Source organism: Acanthisitta chloris, unplaced genomic scaffold (assembly GCF_000695815.1).
Source record: "Acanthisitta chloris isolate BGI_N310 unplaced genomic scaffold, ASM69581v1 scaffold15097, whole genome shotgun sequence".
In the NCBI taxonomy this organism is placed as follows: Eukaryota; Metazoa; Chordata; class Aves; order Passeriformes; family Acanthisittidae; genus Acanthisitta; species Acanthisitta chloris.
The window spans coordinates 33,227-54,325 of NW_008683294.1; the positions used below are offsets into that span (position 1 = coordinate 33,227).

At 36.2% G+C, this 21,099-nt stretch overlaps 1 protein-coding gene across 1 annotated transcript in view; it reads right to left on the reverse strand.

Moving 5' to 3' along the window:
- LOC103806210 (LIM domain and actin-binding protein 1-like) overlaps window positions 1–19,798 on the reverse strand; it is a 40,075-nt gene extending 20,277 nt beyond the window's left edge. The window contains exons 1-2 of the mRNA XM_009078890.1: window positions 19,487–19,798; window positions 2,375–2,528 (exon numbers count right to left, since the gene is read on the reverse strand). Of these exons, the coding sequence (XP_009077138.1) occupies window positions 2,375–2,528; window positions 19,487–19,798 (466 nt within the window). The remainder of the gene's footprint in view (window positions 1–2,374; window positions 2,529–19,486) is intronic.
- Between the last annotated feature and the right edge of the window lie 1,301 nt (window positions 19,799–21,099).

Below are 21,099 nucleotides of genomic sequence, written 5' to 3' on the forward strand. Positions count from 1 at the left end.
GTTCAACAAGGGATATGTGGGTTCTACATAATCATAACAATGTGAATGGTTTCATTAAGTGCAATGGGAATACTCATGTGCTTAAAATTAGATATGTGACTCAATTCCTTGCTGATATGGGGCCAATGAATTTAATGGACTGTTTTAAAAAACATTTTAATAGATACATATTATTAACCACCTGGGGAGTGAAGGTAATGGAAACTATTCTCTTGTTAGCTTTGAAAGCTTTAAACAGGAAATGCCCAGTCTTTAGAAACTAGTTGTTTTATAACATAATGGGAAACTCTTTGTGGTGGTATGAGAGATTATATCATCTAAGCTTTTGCTTATTCATTTTGTTCATTTTGCTCTAAGGTTTGCTCATTCAAGAGAACTTAAAAGTGTAATACCTTCTGATTCTTTCAGAGATAAATGTATTTTGAAATTAAATAGCTGGTAAGAACCAAGGTGAGGTATGTCAACAAAAAAACCTGTTTGCTTTTGTCACATGGGACTTAGACAATGGTATCTATTTCAGAGAATTTAATTCTTTTATTAATGATGAGTTACATTAATTCTGTAAAGTAAACGGAGCTTGACAAATCTGTGCATAATAGGACTTCACAATTCTGGCTTTCTGCCATTTTTTTTCCAATGATATGACTACATTATTCCTTATGGGCTTCTCCAGGTTTTCATGGGAGGTTGAACAGCAGGATGAGCATTGCCTTAATTGTTTTTCAGTGGAGACAATAAAAGTTGTTGGTACTCAGTCATAGAGCTTGCTGTGAATGTTGCTTGATACTGCTTCTAGGAAAGTAAGATTTTGGTGTAACTGAAACATTTAGCAAAAAGTTTCGTAGCACTTTAGTGGTTTGAGGGTATTGTTCTTACTGAAAAATTGCATCAAGTTGACTTATATTGTTCTTGCTTATAGAAAACACAAATCTCAGGGTGATGGAAGAAATAATTTATGGATCAGTATTATTTTTTTAGGATCTGGGTATTTATTTGAGTGCAGAGTTGCAGATTTCAGTGCCTAACTTCACCCATTAGAAGTTTAAGAGTTTTTGCCAGTGCTTTCAAACACTCAAATGAGCCTATAGGGAATTTACTTCTCAGAAGACTGAATGCAAAATGGGATATTATGGCTCTCACAGGCACATCTAAAAACATTATCCCCTATGGGTCTGTCACATTTGTAGAAAAAGCTTCATTTGTAAGAGGCATGAATTGTTGACTGTGCATTTTTACATAGCTCATATTCTTTGTTGTTCCTATTGTACCAAAAAAATGCTTCTGAAACATACTGTGCCCATTTTAGACTCAGAGGTAAAGTGAGCATGGAATGGAGGATTCTGTTATCTTGTTAGAGAAGAAAAAGAAAGACTTTGAACTAGGAGACTCTAAAAGGAGAAGGAAAAAAAACCCAAAACTGATCCTTGCAACCATATTATGAAAGAGATACCTGAAAAACTTGACAAGATGTAGAGAAGAGACAAAGAAAAATACTCCCACATGGAGAGCTGCAGCTGTATCTAGTTGATGCAATATGTGGTTCTGGAGATATATGATCATAATGTCCAATAATTCTTCCAAGAAGAAATGAGCAGGTGTTAAAGGTCTCTTTAATTTAGTAGGGGGAAAAAAAAAGAAAAAAATAACCAATGGCTGAAAGTTAAATCTGATAAAAGATCAGGTCTTTAGTTTGAACAATGAGCATAATAAACTTAGCAGCATTATTTAGAAAAGGTCTTGTGCATTGAAATTTCCTTTTCCCTTTCATCTGCTACAGTCTGAAATCACCAAATATTTTCTGATCAAAGAATGGTGTCAGTAACTGATACTACATAGAAGGCTTATTAATTTCATTGGCAGAGTTGACATGTCTTTTTATGCTATTTAATTGGGTAATCTGTTGTTTTACAAAAAGTCAAGTCCTAGACACTCAGAGCTCAATAAGTCATTTTCAGTCAGAAAATTTTATCATCCATATTCTTTCTCTGTTAAAACAAACCAAAACACAGATACATACATTCTTTGATATTGTCAAGCAGTGATCTCCAAAGTGGAATGTGTGCACCCCAGAGGCTCTGCAAGATGGTTCATTGGGGTGCAAAAAGAAAATTTTTTTTGTAAAATAATTTTTTTGTACATAATTTTTTTATTATTATTTCATCCAACATCCTTCTTTAATTTCTAATTTTGTGTATGTTGCCTGAGGTACATAATGTATTAGCAGAGTTGTACATGTACATGATTTGTAAATAAAGAGATAAACATTGGGCATGCACGCTCACAAATGTTGTGTGATAGGGGTGACCATCAAAAAGGTTTGGAGAGCACTCCCTTAGAGTAAAGTAAGATATTAGGTCAACGTAGTAGTGCTAACCTTCAGAGCTGTTGCTATGGCCATTTTCTGATGTCATCTTTTCAAAGATTGCTCTCCCTCTTTTCACGCTAGACTCCTCCTGAGGAATCACTGAATGGCTCCCAGGCTGACTCTTCAATGTTGATGAAAGTGAACTTCTCTCACTTTCTGTTTCCTGTTAGAAGACATCAAGGGGATGCACGTTAAAAGCTATTGGTGGGAAACAGATGTGGGGTTTGGGGCAAAGAGAGTGTATGAAGAGGCATCAGATTAGGAGTGCTATGTTGAGGGAGGTGTTCTCCAGAATGCCACAGGGTAAATTTCTGTAGCACTGCAGGCTGCAGATTCACATGTGCTGTCCAGTTTATTGTTCAACACATAGTGATGCTTGTAAGTTTCTTTTTGGCATTTCTTGCATGTGGTTTCTTCCACAAAAGAAGAGTAATGATGATGGTAAAGATCACAGTAAAAGAGACCAGTTGCTCTTTAAGCAATATTTGAACATAGGAAAATTGACAAAGGGGATTTTGTTAATTTCATTTTTCAGTATGTAAGAATATGTAGAAACAACTAATGAGGGCTTGGAAACCAGATGTACATGGGCATTTGTATTTCAGAAACTTGATTTTCAATTCTGCTGTGACCTATCAACTGAATTTGATAGATGTGGCAATATCAAAAAAAAAAAAAAAAGAGTGGGTAGGTGGTTGGTCTGATGACTGTGTAAATCTCTCCAGCAAGATTTTGCAGAACTTATTTGCTAGAGCTCTTATTGGCTTAAATGGCATAGGTTTTCAAAATGTACTGCCTTCATTAGACTACTTCTTTTTTATTGTTTGCGGATGGCTTTATTGTTGTATACCTTTTTAATGCTACCCTTGTATATGATCTCACTGAAATAACTCCCAACTGATCTTAAATGTGGATATTATGCATCTTGTGTTAGAAGAAGAAGAATTTGGACCCTGAATTGATTATCCTAGATTGGAGAGTATTTTCCAGTAACTATTGAAAAAAAAATTAACACAATGCAACTTAATGAAGCCTCAAATAGAACTCCTACAAATAAAATCATATAAAATAAATTGTAAAAGCCATTTTTGCAGTAACATATAAACAATTAATACATTGACCTTGGGTTTTATGAATCTAATAGTGAACAAGCATTTGAAATTTACTTTTAAATTGAGTGTGTCACTGGTAATCAAGGACAATTGTGCTTTGTCCATATGTAATAAATGTATTCTTTTCTCATAGCTGCCGATAGCTTCTATCTTAAATATGGGTTGTAGTTCATTTCCTCACCTGTAGTCATTCTTGCAAGAATATTCCTCACAATACATGTACAATAGGTTATGTCTTGTGGAAACTCATAATTTTATAATAATTGGTCTACTTCTGTGGGTTACACAGGCTTTTCCTGGAGAACAACTGAAAGATTTTTGCCTGATGTGTCAGCATAGAAAAACATGGCTGATTATACCATAGAAACTAAAGATGTGTTATTACCATAATTATTGTGAACCCCCTTTTTCAGAAAAAAATGCCAATGGTATCACCAGTCATCAGTTACTTTGTCACATCAGTCTCTCCTCCCCAACGCCCCCAGAAAAACCCCACTGCTGCTCCTGAATTGAATTAGAAAAGTAGGCTTGAATGTGGAGGGTAGTTTTATCAGATAGGCCAGGAGGGACAGTCAACACACTGGAAAACCTAAATAAACATAGCTAGATTTAAAGGTGATATAGGGGATTTTAATCAATACTGTGGGGTTTGTTGTCTTTTATTTATCAGGTTTACAGGACATAATTGGTTTAAAACTAATTCTAATTATTCTCTAATTGTTTTTACAGTTAGGAGCATATTTTTCTTTGCTATTATGGAAAATATTTTAGGTGGCTAATAGGAAGAGAAAGATTTCTAGAGGGAAGAAAGTCACTGTATTCCTGCTCCATGACACTTCCTTGCACCTTCCTCACTTCCTAACTAGATACTTTCAGGTTGTACATCCCACTCAGAAATGACACAATGGCACAGTGCCAGTGAGATAAGCTCTGTGACCGGGCTGGGTTACAATGTAGGCATGACAGTGCAGGTGGGCAGTTGCACCACAGGTAGAAGAGAGAGCTTGGGCAGAATGTGGCTGTGCTGAGGGGAACGAGATATGTGTCAAGGGTATCAGGAGACAGCAGGTGGCTGAAGTGAATAGGATATTTTATGTGGGAAGGGGTATGGCTTAAAACTGCTATTCATGTCGTACTCTTTTTTCAGAGTTGGTTACCATTTGCCATTACAACCCAGTATTAATTATGATATTTTGGTTTAAAATAGTTGAGGAGCAGACTATTATGTCTGAAATCTGGCACAGACAATCCATGATGCAGAAATGGCTATGCAGAAGAGAAATGGAGGATGGGGGAGGGAGAGAAGAAATTTAACAAATGCAGCTGTGCATGTTGTTAGATCATGTTTATCTCCTCTAGGTACTGAGACAGCCAGTACCTGGCATAAATGAGAACACCCACAGGATCATATTGCCCCAGCATTGTGTGTGCTTTCAGGAGTGGTCACCAGAGAATCGCTTTAATGATGTTCTAACTTCCAAAATATTAGAACAAAATAGAAGACTCAAAATACAATGTATTTTCAACTACAATTGCACCTTCAAGAACAAATTCATCTAGATTGCTTGGGTTTTTCCTGTAATTTTACATTTTTCTGTAGTTACCAGTAACAGCTAAAAACCTTCAGAATTTAATGTTTCTTATTCTTGCAAGCTAGGGACCAATATAAACTTGATTTGCATTTTTCTTAACTATATGAATTTTATTAATTTGTAGCATATTTCTATTATGTTTTTTCAAATTTACATCTCTGTGGTAGAAAATTCATTACCTATAAAATGTAAATAACTAAGTGGTTTTTATATCCATTTTAGTAGGACTTAAAAAACTAATGTATCTTTTTTACCATTTTTAATATAAATTACAGGAATATTGGCCCTACTGAAGAGAACTTCATGTAAATCCTTTTATGGAGAGCTATAGCAGAAGGTACTTTCATTCAGCTAATTTTCCTGTGTTCAGAAAAGTGTATGTGTAAAAAAACCCTGGAAATCTGGGATAGCACTTACAAATTGCTTTGGCATAAAATATTGCCATTTGTCTTTAGTGATTGATTTTTTCCTCCTGCAAACTTGTCTAAATTTCAGATTTGTTTTATTGTAAGCATTATTCCTATTTTTCAAGGCTGCAGTGGGGTTTTTATTAGGCACTTTTGTAATTTGGTTATTTCAGTAAACAGTGTCAATTACCAATTCTAGGAATACTCTTTTCAGTTTTATGCCATGATATTAATTTGTCATCCTAGTCCCGTGAAGCATTTTGTTATAGACAACTGGATGCAATTTACTGCAGGTTCATATTAAGTAGTTTGAGACTGGAGTTTATTGTTCCAAATCTCCTTGTTAATTTGCCCTCTGATTTCTGTTTACTACTACCTAGAATAACGTACTCAAAACACCCCCAACTATATTTCAGTCTATTAATTACACTGATATTTTGGGGGGGAAATGCTCATATATTTGTTCACAAAATATACTGTGGTGGATCTATAGTTTTAAATACATTAATTTTTTTAGTAGTTTCTAATTAAGTTATCCATATTTTTTATGGCTAGTTTTAGCTTTTACCACAGTGTTCCACAGTAATTGATATTCTTTAAGTCCCTGTTATGGTGAATCGCTGTATAGGCAAATGGCCACTTGCTAGTGTCTATGAAGAGGGTGCTGTTCTGGTGTACAGTGGTGATGCTCTGGACCAGATGACCTGTATGCCTAGGACTATGGAGAACTCTGTGCTTTAAACAAATCAATTCTATGAACATAGGCATTCTCTTCTGTTCCTCCCTTTCTCTCTCATGTGACAGCCTCTGGCTGCTCTAGTCCCATTTTGCAAAGAGCATCCCGGTCTTAGTGGGGCTTCTGAAGGATGATTTTCTTGCACTATTGCTTCAGCTGCAATGCTAGAGCACAGATTTATTCTCAGGAAATGGTATTTCCTACTGTGAAAAAGTTATTGAAAGATGTTGTGATTAGCATAAACTCCATTTAATCAGGGTAAATTTAATTTGCATTCTCTTTTTTATTGGGATTTATACTCCGATAACCTAATGACAGTGAATGTCAAAGACATCTGCTTAATAAGGAAAGAATTAACATTTGAAAAAGCACCAAGGTAGTGCCAAAAGGTGCTTAATTAGAGGTTAATATATGTAATATATGCAACCCTTGCAAAACTTGCCCAATGAAAAGTAAAAGATTTTTTTCTTTCTAATTAATGCAGAGCTCCGTTCATGTTAAGCTTTTTTAACTATGTGTGTGGTCTTTGTGGCAGCAGGTATTCAACTGGAATATAAACTGTTCTGTTGAGCATCCTGTTTAACAGCAGGGTTCAATTCCTTTTGTTGGACATAATTTATTGAAATTTGTCTATATTTAAGTACCTTCCAATCATAATGACTTCAGTTTTAGGTACTGGCTCTGATATTATATTCTATTTTTGCATGTACTTCTCAGAAAAATGTGACACAAGAAGCTATTTTTATGTTCTGATCTCATACTCTAGACATGATGAAAAGAATAAAGCATTGGAGAGCCAAATTTCAAGGAATATGCAGTCATTGCAGTTAGAAATGCCAACAGTAAAGATTCCAATTTCAGTGGCCTACTCAGTGGCTATGCTTCATTTAGATAGTGAATTTTCCACTTGCTATCCAGTCCTGCACTAATCTAAAAGTCAGTAAGTCAGAACACATGAAGTTTTAAATAGAGGAAAACTATTTACCAAATTACTACTACCTTTTTTGCATACATAGAGCTACCTTGGATTGTGAGAGGAATTTGCAGTCAGTATATTAAGTAGATTATCAAATCTACTATTAATGGTATTTAATCTTTTTTTAAACAGCATCTTTAAAGTGCATCAAAAAATGCACTCATCCACATCCCATCTTGTCTTAAACTGCTGTTGTTACATGTGCTACCTAAAGGAAAGCTGTGTGCCACCTAACTTTCATTTTATATATGGTCTCCACAAGAAGAATACATGTGTAAGAAATTACAAAGAGGGGTAGAAGGAATAGGCCCAAAGAGAAAGGGAAAAAGCATAAGTTGAAAAGAAAATGATAAATCCATAAATGTCCAATGAAGCAGGAAATGAGTGGAGCAGTAGGATAAGTGTTTAGAAATCAAATCTTTTGCTTTAAAGAGTTATATAAAATCTTGATCTATCACTGCATTTTATAGTGATTCTAACGTTAAATATTTGAGGGTTGCTATTCAAATAATTGTTCTCAATGGCAATTCAAATTATACTTCATCTCTTAGTGCTTTGCTGGACTGGCTCATAACATTTACTAACATTTACATTGCCTATAAAAATCTGGCGTCTCAAATTCCAATTCAAAACAAGAGACTGCTTTGCTGGAGAGTAGACCGAAATGATTTGAGGTTAATTCTAGTGCTGATCAAGCTGATAATATCTTCTGCGAATCACTCAATCACAGTGAAATATAGAAAAAATGAAAGATAAAACAATATCATTTTGGCATGTCTGGAAAAAGCCTTTGGAAATGCCTGCATGGGACAGTCTGTTTCTGATGCATTTCTCATTTGTAATTAAAAATATGATGGAAATCCATTCTGGTGCAATTCATAAACAGGGAGTGAATGGAATCATGTCTGCCATCTGCTGCAATGCCAATGGCATTATTAAGATTGATGACAGACCCCCTCGAGTGACTATAACAGAGGAGTGCTAATAACACCTGCTGCATAAATAAGCTGACTATGAAGTCAGTAAGTAAACTATTGAGACAAAACCATGGTTCTCGGTTGATGCTCTGCAATGCTCCATTTCACTAAGACAGAATTTCTCAAGAGGCTTGAAAAAAATCCCTATAGCTGCCTGGAACTCACTCATTCATTTTATCTCCAGACCAGCTCCAGAGATGCTTATCCTTTTCAGCTGTTACACGGTTTTAAAATAAGACTATTTTCATTTGGAGAAAGGGTATAAAATAATTCTGCTGTATACTTGAAAAAGAGGCCGTAAAAAGTGCTGGTGTCAACCTGAAGAAAGATAAGATCTGTCTGCAGAATTGCCATCTGTGCTGGTTTTGGCTGGGATAGAGTTAATTTTTTTCACAGTAGCTAATATGTTTTGCGCTTGTGCTGGAATCAGTGTTGGGTAATTCAGGGGTGATTCCATTATTGCTGAGCATTGCTCACACAGAGTCAAGGCCTTCTCTGCTCCTCACACCACCCCACCAGTGAGGAGGCTGGGGGTGCACAAGGAGTTGGGAGGGGACACAGCCAGGACAGCTGACCCCAACTGACCACAGGGATATCCTATCCCATGTGACATTGTGCTCAGCATATAAAGCTGAGGGAAGAAGGAGAGGATGTTTGGAGTTATGACATTTGTCTTCCCAAGTCACCATTCCATGTGGTGGAGCCCTGCTGTCCTGGAGATGGCTGAACACCTGCCCATGGGGAGTAGTTAATGAATTCCTTGTTTTACTTTGCTTGTGTGTGCAGCTTTTGATTTAGCTATCGATCTGTCTTTACCTCAACCAGTGAGTTCTCTCTCTTTTCCCCTCCTGACACTACTCTACACCAGGGCAGGGGGTGTGAGGTGTGTGTGAGCAAGTGGCTGTGTGGTGCTTGGTTGCCTGCTGGAGTTAAGCCATGGCATCATCTCAGAATGTGGCTTTACACTAAGAAAAATCACTAAGGGAGACTAAATTCTACCTTGAAATTCCTATAGATTTCATTCTTAATTTGACAAAACTCTCACTGATTTGCCATTTATCATCACAGAAAAAATCATACATGGTTCCTGGTCTTACTGTTTAAAAAGCAATTGCGTACTTTGAGCTAAAAGGGAAAATGCTTTTAATTGTTAATGGTGTTCGGCATGCATCAAATTATTGAGCTTTTCAGACTCTGTTCCATGGAAGGAATATCAGTTATATGCAGCAACATTTTATTGTGTTGTTTTGGAATGTTATAACAGTTCTCACAGCACGATAATGAATATTTGTACTAAATCAGCAACTGGACAATGGATTAAATAGGCAACTATTGGGCATAGAATAGGTACAGAAAATTCTCTTCCGGAACCAATACTATGCAAGGTTCTGTATCTACTGGCACTTTTGGAGGGCAAAATACTTGTGTGTTTTAGAAGCATAGAAGGAAACTGAGGGCACAGTTAAGTAATGTGACAGTGACCAAACATGTTTTAATGAGCTTTATTCAAGTATGTGATACTACAGTGGTTGAGTAACATTGTTTAAAGTAAGCCAGCTAGAATATCTGTAAGAAACTAAATCAAGATAAAATTTATGAAGACTGCGAAATAAAAAACACTTGGTAAAAGTAAACCTTACTGCAGCTTTTGAAAGCAAATTTAAATAGAATCACATAAAAATCAAACAGAATTTATACTAAGTTGGTACTAGAAGTCTATTTAAATAACTGGCAATATATTACCAGCAAAATATGCAGATCAAGAAGTCTGGATCTGAGACAACTGTGTTTAATATGAAATATATTAAAAAGAACAGCAACAAAAGACTATAGAGGGTACAGACAGCATAGCTTTCTAACCAGCCTTAACACACTACACTTTTCAGGCTTGCTTCAAGTCATGGAAGCTGTTACTAAACCAGTGTGATTAGTGACCAACAATAATGTCAGAGTTCTTTTTCCAGAATCATGACCTGTGGCAGCATAAAACACTCACCACACAGGAGGCACAAATGAAGGTTTGAAACATAGCAATAGTTAAACCCAGTGGTTTTCCTCTTCTATCTCCACTTGCCTTTTCACTATTTTTATTTGCCAAACATTTGAATCAAATATCATAACTGGTACTGTTTATATAATTCCAAAGTAATTGGAAAAAATTTTACCATAACATTAAAAAAAAACCCCATGCCAGCACTTTTGGATATAATTCTACTCTTTTTTAGTGCACTAAAGTTTTATTTAAAGTGTCCACAATTTAAAGTGCCTCTTTTGCATTGCAGTTGTAAAAGGGACTGTGCCGTATACTAAATTCACATGTCAACTCTCAGTTTATCCTATTTTTCGTTATAATATTTATCTCACAGTGCATATTTAGGGATGTAATTTAATATGTTTCAGTGTTTTCACCCATACAGTGGAAATTTACTAATCTTTATTTTATTAGTGCTACTGTTAATTGCAGGTATGAAAAAAAGTTATTTATTTGGGGTTTCATGAGAGCATATGTGTGTTTTAGTTTTTTTTTTGTGGGTTTTTTTGTTTTGTTTTGTAAATTCACAGACTTTTGCTGAAATTTACTTAGGTACAGAGACATATCAGTTTAGACCTCTCAACAGTCTTAAAATATCTGAGTGTGTCTTTGTATTTAAATAAAGAAAACCAAAGATTGGGAAAGTGGTGTTTTCTAACATGATCATGCTGTTTCTAATATTGCTGCAGACATTTACATTCTTTCTGTTACCATTTTCCACAGTCATTTGCTATTTCATGATTTTTTTAAATGTTTTTAAATAACTGATAATTATTACAAGTGTGTTGTGGTGTGAAACAGAAACAAAAAAAAAACCACCAGAAACATAGTTGGTCTCTTCTCCCAGGCAACCAGCAGTAGGACAAGAGGGCACAGACTCAAGCTCTGCCAGGGGAGGTTTAGGTTGGACATTAGGAAGAGGTTTTTTACGGAGAGAGTAATCAGACATTGGAATGTGCTGCCCGGGGAGGTGGTGGATTCACCATCGCTGGAGGTTTTCAAGACGAGACTGAATGTGGCACTTAGTGCCATGGTCTTAGTAACGATGGTAGGGTTGGACGGCACTTAGTGGTCTTAGTAACGATGGTAGGGTTGGACTTGATGAACTTTGAGGTCTCTTCCAACCCAGTTGATTCTATGATTCTATGGTGAGTCCATGTTTTTTCTACTAGATACTGTCAGAGAAAAGCAGAGCTGTTAAGTTTGTTCTAGCAAATGTCATACAGGTTGGAAGAAAGATAACAAAATAGACATAGTGGGAATTTTATTTCATATATTTAATGATGGTAGGGTTGGACTTGATGAACTTTGAGGTCTCTTCCAACCCAGTTGATTCTATGATTCTATGGTGAGTCCATGTTTTTTCTACTAGATACTGTCAGAGAAAAGCAGAGCTGTTAAGTTTGTTCTAGCAAATGTCATACAGGTTGGAAGAAAGATAACAAAATAGACATAGTGGGAATTTTATTTCATATATTTAATAGCCTATTGAAATAGTAATTGTGACTATTGGTACAGGTGCTTATTTGATTAACTTGCTATTGTTCATTGGACATATTACACATTGTACTCTGTAAGCAATGTCGCTTTCACACCTGTTTAATTTATGGGTCTGCTCTCCCCTGCATACCACCACCTGTGAATTTCTCAGTCTTTAGGTCACAAGCTTATTTCCTTCCTAATCACTCAGATGTTATGTATACCCCCAGGTGCTGTTTCCAAAGACATGGTAGTGATGGACATATTTACTTCCCATCTTTCCAGATCACTTTCATGCTTCAAGAATTGATTAAGCTACCATGGGCTGGTAAATTGTTCCAAACACAAGCAGACAGAGTGATTGTGAAAATGTTTTGAGATTTGTGGCTTTCTGCCATAAGAGACAAATACTCAAGAAGAAGTTACTTAGAATAAATATTGTCTATGAAATATTGAAAACTAAAATTAAACTAAGTGTGGAGATGAAGTTAAAGAACATGGTATAAATAAAACATACTTTTCCAAACATCATTTGTGTGCTCCTGAGTGTGGAAAGGAGCTGTGCCTTTCCAAGTACTTTATGGTCAGTTTCCCACAGAGGTTATCAAGCTCTGATGATGCTGGCTAATAGGCTGGAAACCATACAACAAAAATAGACTTGACTAAAGCAAAGCGTTTACTAACTTATGTGTCTGGAAACAGAAGAAGTAATTTTTTTTTGATGACCCAGAAAGCTCAGTTCTTCACCCTTGAGATCAAACTGTACAGAACTGAATGGACATCATGGCTTTTTTCTAAGTTAAAAGTTTTTAACTTTGTTGACCTCTGCAGATTTTAATTTGTTAAAGGTTATTTCTACGATACTCAGGTCTTGGGTCATTTCTAAGTGATTGTGTTTTTAAGGAAGACCCCCTTCATGACTTTTGTTTTTGTTTTCTGATGTGTGCCTTTCCTAAGAAGCCCAAAGGGTCATTTTCCTCATTTCTCAATCTTCTTGCATGCTTACTTAATAAGACACAAACAGATTAGAGACAGAATCTGCATATGGAAGGCAGAGCTTCTCTGCTTTTCTCTGCCTTCTGGAGACTTGAGCCAAAGAATAGGCAGTCTGCTATAATCCTGAATTTACAAGAAGGTAATTTCTGCTAAGTCAGGCCCTAAAGAAGTATTAAAAATATCAGATCTCCCATTTGGAATAAAATTAACAGTTTTTAAAAACTGAAGTTAGATTGTTTCAAAGTCTAGTGTCTTCTTGTAACCACCATAGCTTACAGTGCACTGCAAAAAGTGAAAAATAAATTTAAAATCACATTCCCTTAAATTCTCCCAAAAAAACAATTTCCAAATTACAGGCTCATCTGTAGGACTTTAGTTGGCATGAAGTATACTACTTCTCTTTAACTTCAGTGGTCTTTACTGAAAGACCTGAAGGCAAAACTATGTCATATCTGCAGTGATATAGGTAGAAGTCCTGGAAATACCAAAAACTGTCAGAAGCTCACTATTTCTAAAAAGTCTTTTCTTGTTATGCACTCTTTTCACTTTCTAGACTTTTAGAAAATGTGTTAAAATGCTACATATATATTGAAGTTTTTAGGGATATCCATTACCATGCAGTCATGGAAGTATGATTGTGTTTAACAGCACAAAAAAAGAAAAATTTGGACTAAATCTTGTAGAGAAAATGTGCTTTGTGGTTTTTAAATGGTCCTATTTAAATGCTTTCCTGTTCCAGAAATAGCTTTCAGATATTTAGACTGTCTTCCTAGGAAATTCAGTCATCCTAGGAAGCAGCATTTGATGCACTGTCAAAATAATTTTTTTCTGCTAGCTAACTGTACTCCACAAAAGATTCAAATCATCATAACAAATGACAAGTGCCTCTTTAATGTAAAAAATACAACAGCCAAAAAAACAAGACAAGAAATCTTGATAAGAGTAGACCAGAAAGAACATAGAGCCAGACAATAATCAGACATCAATAAGACCCACACCTGAAATCATTGCAATTTGTTGAGGACAAGTGACCCTAAAAATAACCCACCCACATCCGCAGCACATGATACATTATGTGTCTTTGTGGATTCTGAATAAGTAGTAAACAGCAAGAACATTGCAAAGCAAAAATACATCTCTATTAAATCTTAGAAGATTTCAAAAAGAAGACTTTCTTTGGAAAGTTTAGTTGAGGCCATTTGACTATAGTCCATCCCATCCTGTTGCTTATAAAAATGCAGCCTGCTCAACTGTACTTTATATGTAGGTAAGATTATACCCAAATTTATTTTTTCATAAGGAACTTGTGACACACATTTCAATTGATCTGCCCACCTTTTTTTTTTCCTAGCAAGCTTCCTCATCGCCATAGCTCAAACAGTAACTTCTCTCACTGTGAGGAAAAGTGAATGATTCTACCCTTTTTAGGTGAGATTCTATTACAGATTGTTTCCTCTGCTGTCCACAACTCTGAATAAAAGCACAAAAATGGTAAAGCTGAATTGAGGGCAGAAGAATAAAAGAGTTCTCGGAAAATATTATAACTTCTTATTTGGAAAACATTCAAATGTTTGACCTAAAGATATTAACAATTAGGCAAGTAGTGAAACAAGTGGCATGGGCCCCTAGAGAAACTAGTTAACAGCTGTGGTGGAGGAGAAGGTCTGAAATGTTGTCACAAATGTGACTCATTTATGTTGATTTCAAACCCAGTTTTGCATAACACCTTGAGGAAGGCAGGTATGCTTTCTAGGACCACTTCTGACTGAATGTACAATGAAAGTATACCAGTGTAACATGTAGAAAATAGCTCAGAGGAACTGAATTCACAGATTAAACAGGAAGGAACAGCAGTACATTATAGATCTTTGTGTGTGTATATGTGTGTGTGTGTGTATATATATATATATATTATATACATACTGTACTGTGATTGTTTGTGGAACTGCTTGTGAACAAAGGAGCTTTGGGAAGCTTCATGTCTACCACCAGAACAGCTGCTTTTCCTAACATTAAGCATTGTAAATATCAGTGAGAACTCTGTCAACATGTCTGGTTTCTAGAAAGACAAAAATTTAATACATCTTGCAAACTGTGAAAAGCCAGTCCAGTTTAGAGATGAGTTAAATTAAGTATAACTATAGTGGGGGGAGGGTTCTTTCTTCAGATGGCTTGTAAGATACCTGTGAAGAGCTGATAGACAGTAAAAGCACAGAAGAAATGTTTTCCTGCATACTGTCACAAAAAGAATGAGTTAAGGAAGAGATAAAGCCAAAATGAAGAAGGCTGACCATACAGCACTCCCTTCAATAGCAAGCTTTTCAACAAGGGGAATTTTTTGGCCATCTAGTGTACTCCTCATTCCCTTTCATTCATGCATAGCAAAATACAAATTATGCAAGTACTAACAGGGTACAAAATTGACCTACAGTTGTCATGGGGGTTTCATTCCTTTCCACATTATGTGGCTATGCTAAATTAATATAAATGTTTCTGAGATTGCTAAGGGAAAAAAAAGATGTTGCTTGTTTAGACAATTTTAATGATGTTCTAACCTTTTGCATTAAATATCTCTTCCCTTCATTTACTTTCTGGCAGCAGTACATATGTTTTCTGCAAAGGACATTTTAATGAACATATACCTGATTATTTAAATGAATGGTTTTAATGAGTTGTTTGAATCGGTTTCCCTAAAAGTAAGCATGAAATTACTTTCTCAGTTGAGATGTTTTAATGTATTTTGAGAACAACGTACATAATCACTTTCTAGAAAACACAGGCCTTAGTTGCTTTAACATTCCAGTGCCTTTAAGTGCTAATAAACTAAAGTGGTTTTTTCCTGGGAATGATATGCCAGTACAGTAGACTGATGTCTTAATGTAATATTACTTCTTAAGAAATGGGGGGGTTTTCCTATAGAAAAGGGGAAAATGCTTTTCATTTTATCAGAATAGTACATCAGTTTATGTTAAATAATGAAAAGATATGGACAGGCCTGATATTATGGCCTTTCAATGAAAGGCTCCAACAGACTTAATAAAATTAATACTCCTAAAAAGGAAATGCATCCGAGTTCCACTGGGATAAACTCTGGTGAAAGTAATTTGACTTCACCAAACAATTTAACTTCAAAATTACTGAACTTGGTCCCTGACTATTTACTCTTTATTGTATTCTTTATTGCAATACAAAGTATTAATTCCATTCAAACAAAAAGAATTTGCCATAGTTCACCATGTAGCCATCAGGAAGAAGAATACACCAGAAGTCTAAATACATCTGCATCTGCCTATATTAATGTCTTTCAATTCTGAACCAGTGGAGTGTTCTTTATATGATTGATCTAATTGTTTAGAAGATATTTCATGCTTTAATTGACCTGATTTTTCTCTATTTATTTTGTTTGTATAAAAATAACAGCCCTGCAATGGAAATGCAACCTGAATGAGAGGTTTTAGAATTTTTAATCAGCAGTATTTTGCCTTAGAATAAAATCTGGTTTTCCTATGGAATAATGTAATAACATGGGCCTGGTCTTGAAGGTCTAATCAGTCAAGAGATAGTCCTTTAAGAAGGGTTCCATCAGCTGGCAGACTTTTTCTGAGCATTAAGCTAATAAAGACATTAATTTCTGCATAAGGTAACTGTAATAGAGTTCACTGGTGTTTTGTTTAGACGTTTTGTTTAAATTTTTACGATTCCACTGTGATTTCTATGGCTTTGACTTAGTTTTACATGCAGTCATTTCTAACTGTGTTCTAACCTTCTCTATGACTTCTGGATGAAACCACAGCAAAAATCCAAGGTAAATGCATCAGCTCATTCCCCATCCTTCCACTCCTCCTGCCCACAGAAATGTACAATGACTGAAAAAGACTGAAAACTTTGCATAGCCTTGCGTTATATTGTGATGTATTTTCTTGTATCACTCATTACTTGATAGAACTATAGTCAAAACATGCCTTCCAAAGGCACACTAATACATATGCTTTTGTTTTTCAAAAGTCTTTTGTTGCATGGTGTAGCATTTAAATACTTAGCAATCATTAATATTAATAAACACCTTTGTTACCTGTAACATCTAGAGTCTTTATCATTAACGAGATACACATCAAATGCTTAATATGCACCTTTAAATAACTTCAGTATATTAATTTAAAATACAATACAAAGTCCAGGCTGTATACATGCAAAGCCTGAGATTGCTGTGGATCATATTTATCTCACAGGATTTGTTTAATGGTTATTAAACTGTTACCAGTGTAGGAATCAGTAATTTCTATATGTTTTTTGAGCCATTAGATCTTGTATGTAGATATTGTTGCCATTGTTAGTATCATCATCACTTTGGCTCCAACTTTTCATATTACTGAAATAATCTATCCTTTCACAGAACACCTGTGCCTGTGAAGTTCATGCATTTTTCCGAAACCAGTACTGCTTTTCGTCTGTGCTACCAAGATTTGTAAGTGAACGACCCAAATTTAAATATCCATACTTCAGCATCAGAAACCCTTGGTAGGAATGCCTTCATTTTTTTGTAGTTTTGCTGTCAAATTAATCTTTTTAAGTAAAAATGTTGAAGTAATGCTTACATTGTGAAAATCCTCTATGATACAGATTCTATTTTTCTACGTCGCCTATTGATTTTATCTTGGGAACTTCCGGATGTTTTACAATGCTGGAGAAATAAATCCTCAAAGGCAATATAAATCTTATTTCCTAAGACAGCTACCTGAATATGATGACAGAATTCAAGCTGTTACACTTCAATTCTGAAGAAAGGGCCTGTTCCTCATGCTTTTCCACCACTTGTTACTTCCCAGTTTATAAGGACTCTCTGCTTTTCCATGGTCTTTGCAAGCTACTGATGTTAACGGTGATTCCTGCAGGATTTTCAGTGACTTAGCAAGGAGGTAAGCTCTCTAGAGAGTACACCTCTTTATTCACTTCCAGATTGCCTGAGAAAAAAATTGATTTTAACTACAGCTCTAATCAAATACATTTCATATGCAGCACACTTGGCAAACAAATGATCAGGAAGAGGAATGCAACACTTCCTTGATTCCTTTTCCCCCACCTCCTACTCTTTTTAATGAGCATTTGCTTCCCTTTTGTATCAGAAATGACAATTTTTCACTTGGAGGAACACCTAACAAAAAGATAGATACTTGGAAGTGATTTTTATGAAGTATATTAATGAAATCATAATATAAATGGTCAGATTCTAAGCTGTTTGTGCATTCAAAACATTTGCGGGAGAAGCAGTAGCAAATTTTGCAAAGAAGCCCTAACAAAGTAATATTGAGTTGGTCTAACAGTTCTGAGATTGTGAGTAAGGAGATGGATGTAACCATCATTTTACTTTCTTGGTAACTATTGTTTAAATTAAAGTCTGCAGTTCTCTCGAGAGAAGAATGCTGTTTAAGTCTAAAAAATTATTCTTTCTCACTCAATAAGGAACATTTTGTATCAATAAGACTAAAAAAAGCACCAATTTGGTCCTACAAGATTGATCATGTCTGCAATACTGAATGTATTACTTCATAGGAAGAAAAGTTTATATTGCTGTTTTTAAAAAATGACTAAGATCAAACAAAAAGGTCTCTACCTTAAAATTATTTTACTATGCCACTTAGCAGCAGTCTATGACTATACTATATGGTCTTTAAAGTGCTCAATAGTCCCATAAAGTTTTAACCTTTATTTTATTGGTACCTGCTACTTTGTGTGTTATGTGTCTAAAGCCAATGAATAGATTTTTCATGAATCAAATGAATTTTACTGTTCACATAAAAAAGCTTTATCCTGTCTTTTAGTAGCAGGATTTTGTGTATGAATTATATAATTTTCAGCATGCATTATTCTGAACTGTAGTTTCTGGACCAGAAAGCCATGTTTAAATCACTATGGGCATTAAAATTAAATGGCTGACTGCACGGTCTAGAGGGTCATCCTGCAGCAGAACACAGAGCTGTGAAATCAAATATTTGTATATCTTTGATTGTAAAAATTATTAATTGTTAAAAATTATTCAAATGGGGTTTTTGTATTTACTTACTTTTTTTTTACCCTGATATGTGAACAGAAAGTGAGAAATTAAAATGTGCAACCAAAACCTGCCAGGGCATTTCAGTTTTCATGCAGAAAACATAAAGCTTGGTGGAAGACTTTTCAGCCACAAAAATCAAGTAAGTTGTCCTAATTAAGATTACTAACCTTTTCAGTATCCTATACTTCTCTGAGGCATTTTCTAAGCTTCAAAAAAGTCTAGTTCCTCCACAGATAGATCAAAAAAATCACAGCTGTTTCTGAGACAAAGTCTGATGCCAAATAAAGGTTGCCATGTAACCAGGCCTGTCATGTTAATGCTAATGAAAGCCAATGGGACAACAGGATTCTCATTAAATGGGAGTCAATATTGCTCTACAAATAAGAAGCTATTGCTTCAGAAAGTTTTAGAGTGTTTGTAAATAGTTTCATTTGGGAATTCTCTCTGGCCATAATATCTTGTTTTTCTCCTCCTCTAAAAAGCACAAGCCAAACACAATTGCACACTAACTACCTGACACCTTGGCAAATAGCACCAGTCAGCAACCGTTAAAATGATCCAGACCAATAAAAGTATGCAATAGGGAAAGTTATAGATAATGATAGATAATGATAACCAGCATTAACATACCGATCCCAGTTGTCCACAGGACATCCATGGGAGCCATGGCCAGTGCTGTCCATCCACAGCAGGGCACAGTGGAGGGCTCTGGTACCCATCTCCATTCCTTTCCCCAAGTCTTCACCCAGCCCAGCCACTTACCTTCTTACCACCCAGGGCCTCAAAGTGGCTCCGCAACTCCTCCACAGTGATGGAGATGTGCTCCACTAGCTGAGATCCAGCTAGGGTCTCCTCCTTGACCACATCTGCCCTCCTGCTCTCTGATGGCACCTTCTTCAGGGTGCTGCTGCTGCTGATCTTATCCAGCACCAGGGGTGGTGGGGCTGGTGAGTACCGAAGCATCAGACCAGGTCTTGTAGCACTGGTGGTTTCCCATCTCTGCTTGAGGAGCTCCACGGAGCCCTTCTGTAGGGGCAAGTCTGCCAGCTCCAGTGTGCCCTGCCAATGCAACATGTACTTGGGGTCAGAGGCTGGTGGCACAAAAACAACAGAGGTCACTGTGGAGCGGCTCGAGAACCTGTGTAGGTTGCAGGACAGGCTGGGGCACGGACTGGTGGCTAGGACAGAAGCCACTTCCCAATGGAAAGCAAGATCCAGTAAGACCAGATCCAGTAAGAGTCAGTGAAACGGTTCAGTATGTTCATACAGCAGAAATATGTTAATTACAGGGTGAATTAAGTGTGGTGTTCAGACATTTTATTCTTAAGCTTGCCAGCAGAATTGCTGTCTATCATGAGTGGAAAAGCAGCAAGCACACAATTAGGGAGAATTCCAAACAAAATGGGTCTAATGAATGAGTGCCTGGTAATCAGTGTGTGCTGCATGAAAGGTGTTGTGACAGGTGATTGCTGGTTTCTTTCAGATGTGATACAGCCGTCTGTATTGTGGAGTGAGACACAGCATTTCAATGCAGCTAGGAGATAGAAGAAGCTACTCTATTACCTGTGAGAGTGCTTGGGTTGTCTGGAAACACAACCCAGGGCAGTTCTTCTAATTGCACTGTAACTCATCTGGCAGGTAAATTGCTAAGTGTTGATATCAAATATTTCTGATCAGTTGACTGTGTTCTCACAAAGGCTTATTCCATCTTTCTTACAGTACACTTGGGAAGGAAAATTACCATTCTGTCTTTTTGCACCAGTTGCTGAAATCTGCTCCTCTTTTCCTGAAATCAGCTCCCAAGAGGTATGATTTTGAGGTGTCCTGCCCTGTAGCAAATACTCAAATATGTTTTCATCTCTCATTCAAAAGGGAATTTGAGTAAAATTATGAATTTAAAACAGTAAAGAGAAAGAAATGCTAACAAGAACTGAGACCCAGCTACTAACTAAAATCTTAATTCATTAATCCCTTTCTTCTTGGAAAGAGAAAGTTGTATGTGTGTAACAGTCCTTTAATATGCTTATGTTTGATTTAGCTTAATTAAATCTGCATTGTTGGGCACTGAGGCTTGGGATTTTTTTGTGTGTGATCTGTAACATTTTACTTAGGAGGAAAAAACACAGGAAGGCTGGGTATTTGATCTGCTCCAGGAATATTTTTAAAAGGAGACTTCAAGGTCCACCTTCCTTGAACAAAATGGGAAATAGTTTCTTGGCTCACAGTTTTCACCCTCTGTTGGCCCAAGACTACTTTCTTCTTTAGCTTTTTTGTAGTACTATGTTGTGACTATGGTTAACATTCTGCTAGCTTCCATTGACTGATGCAAGTGTTGCCCAAGCTCTCCCCTTCCTGCAAGCAAAAGAGGAACACTC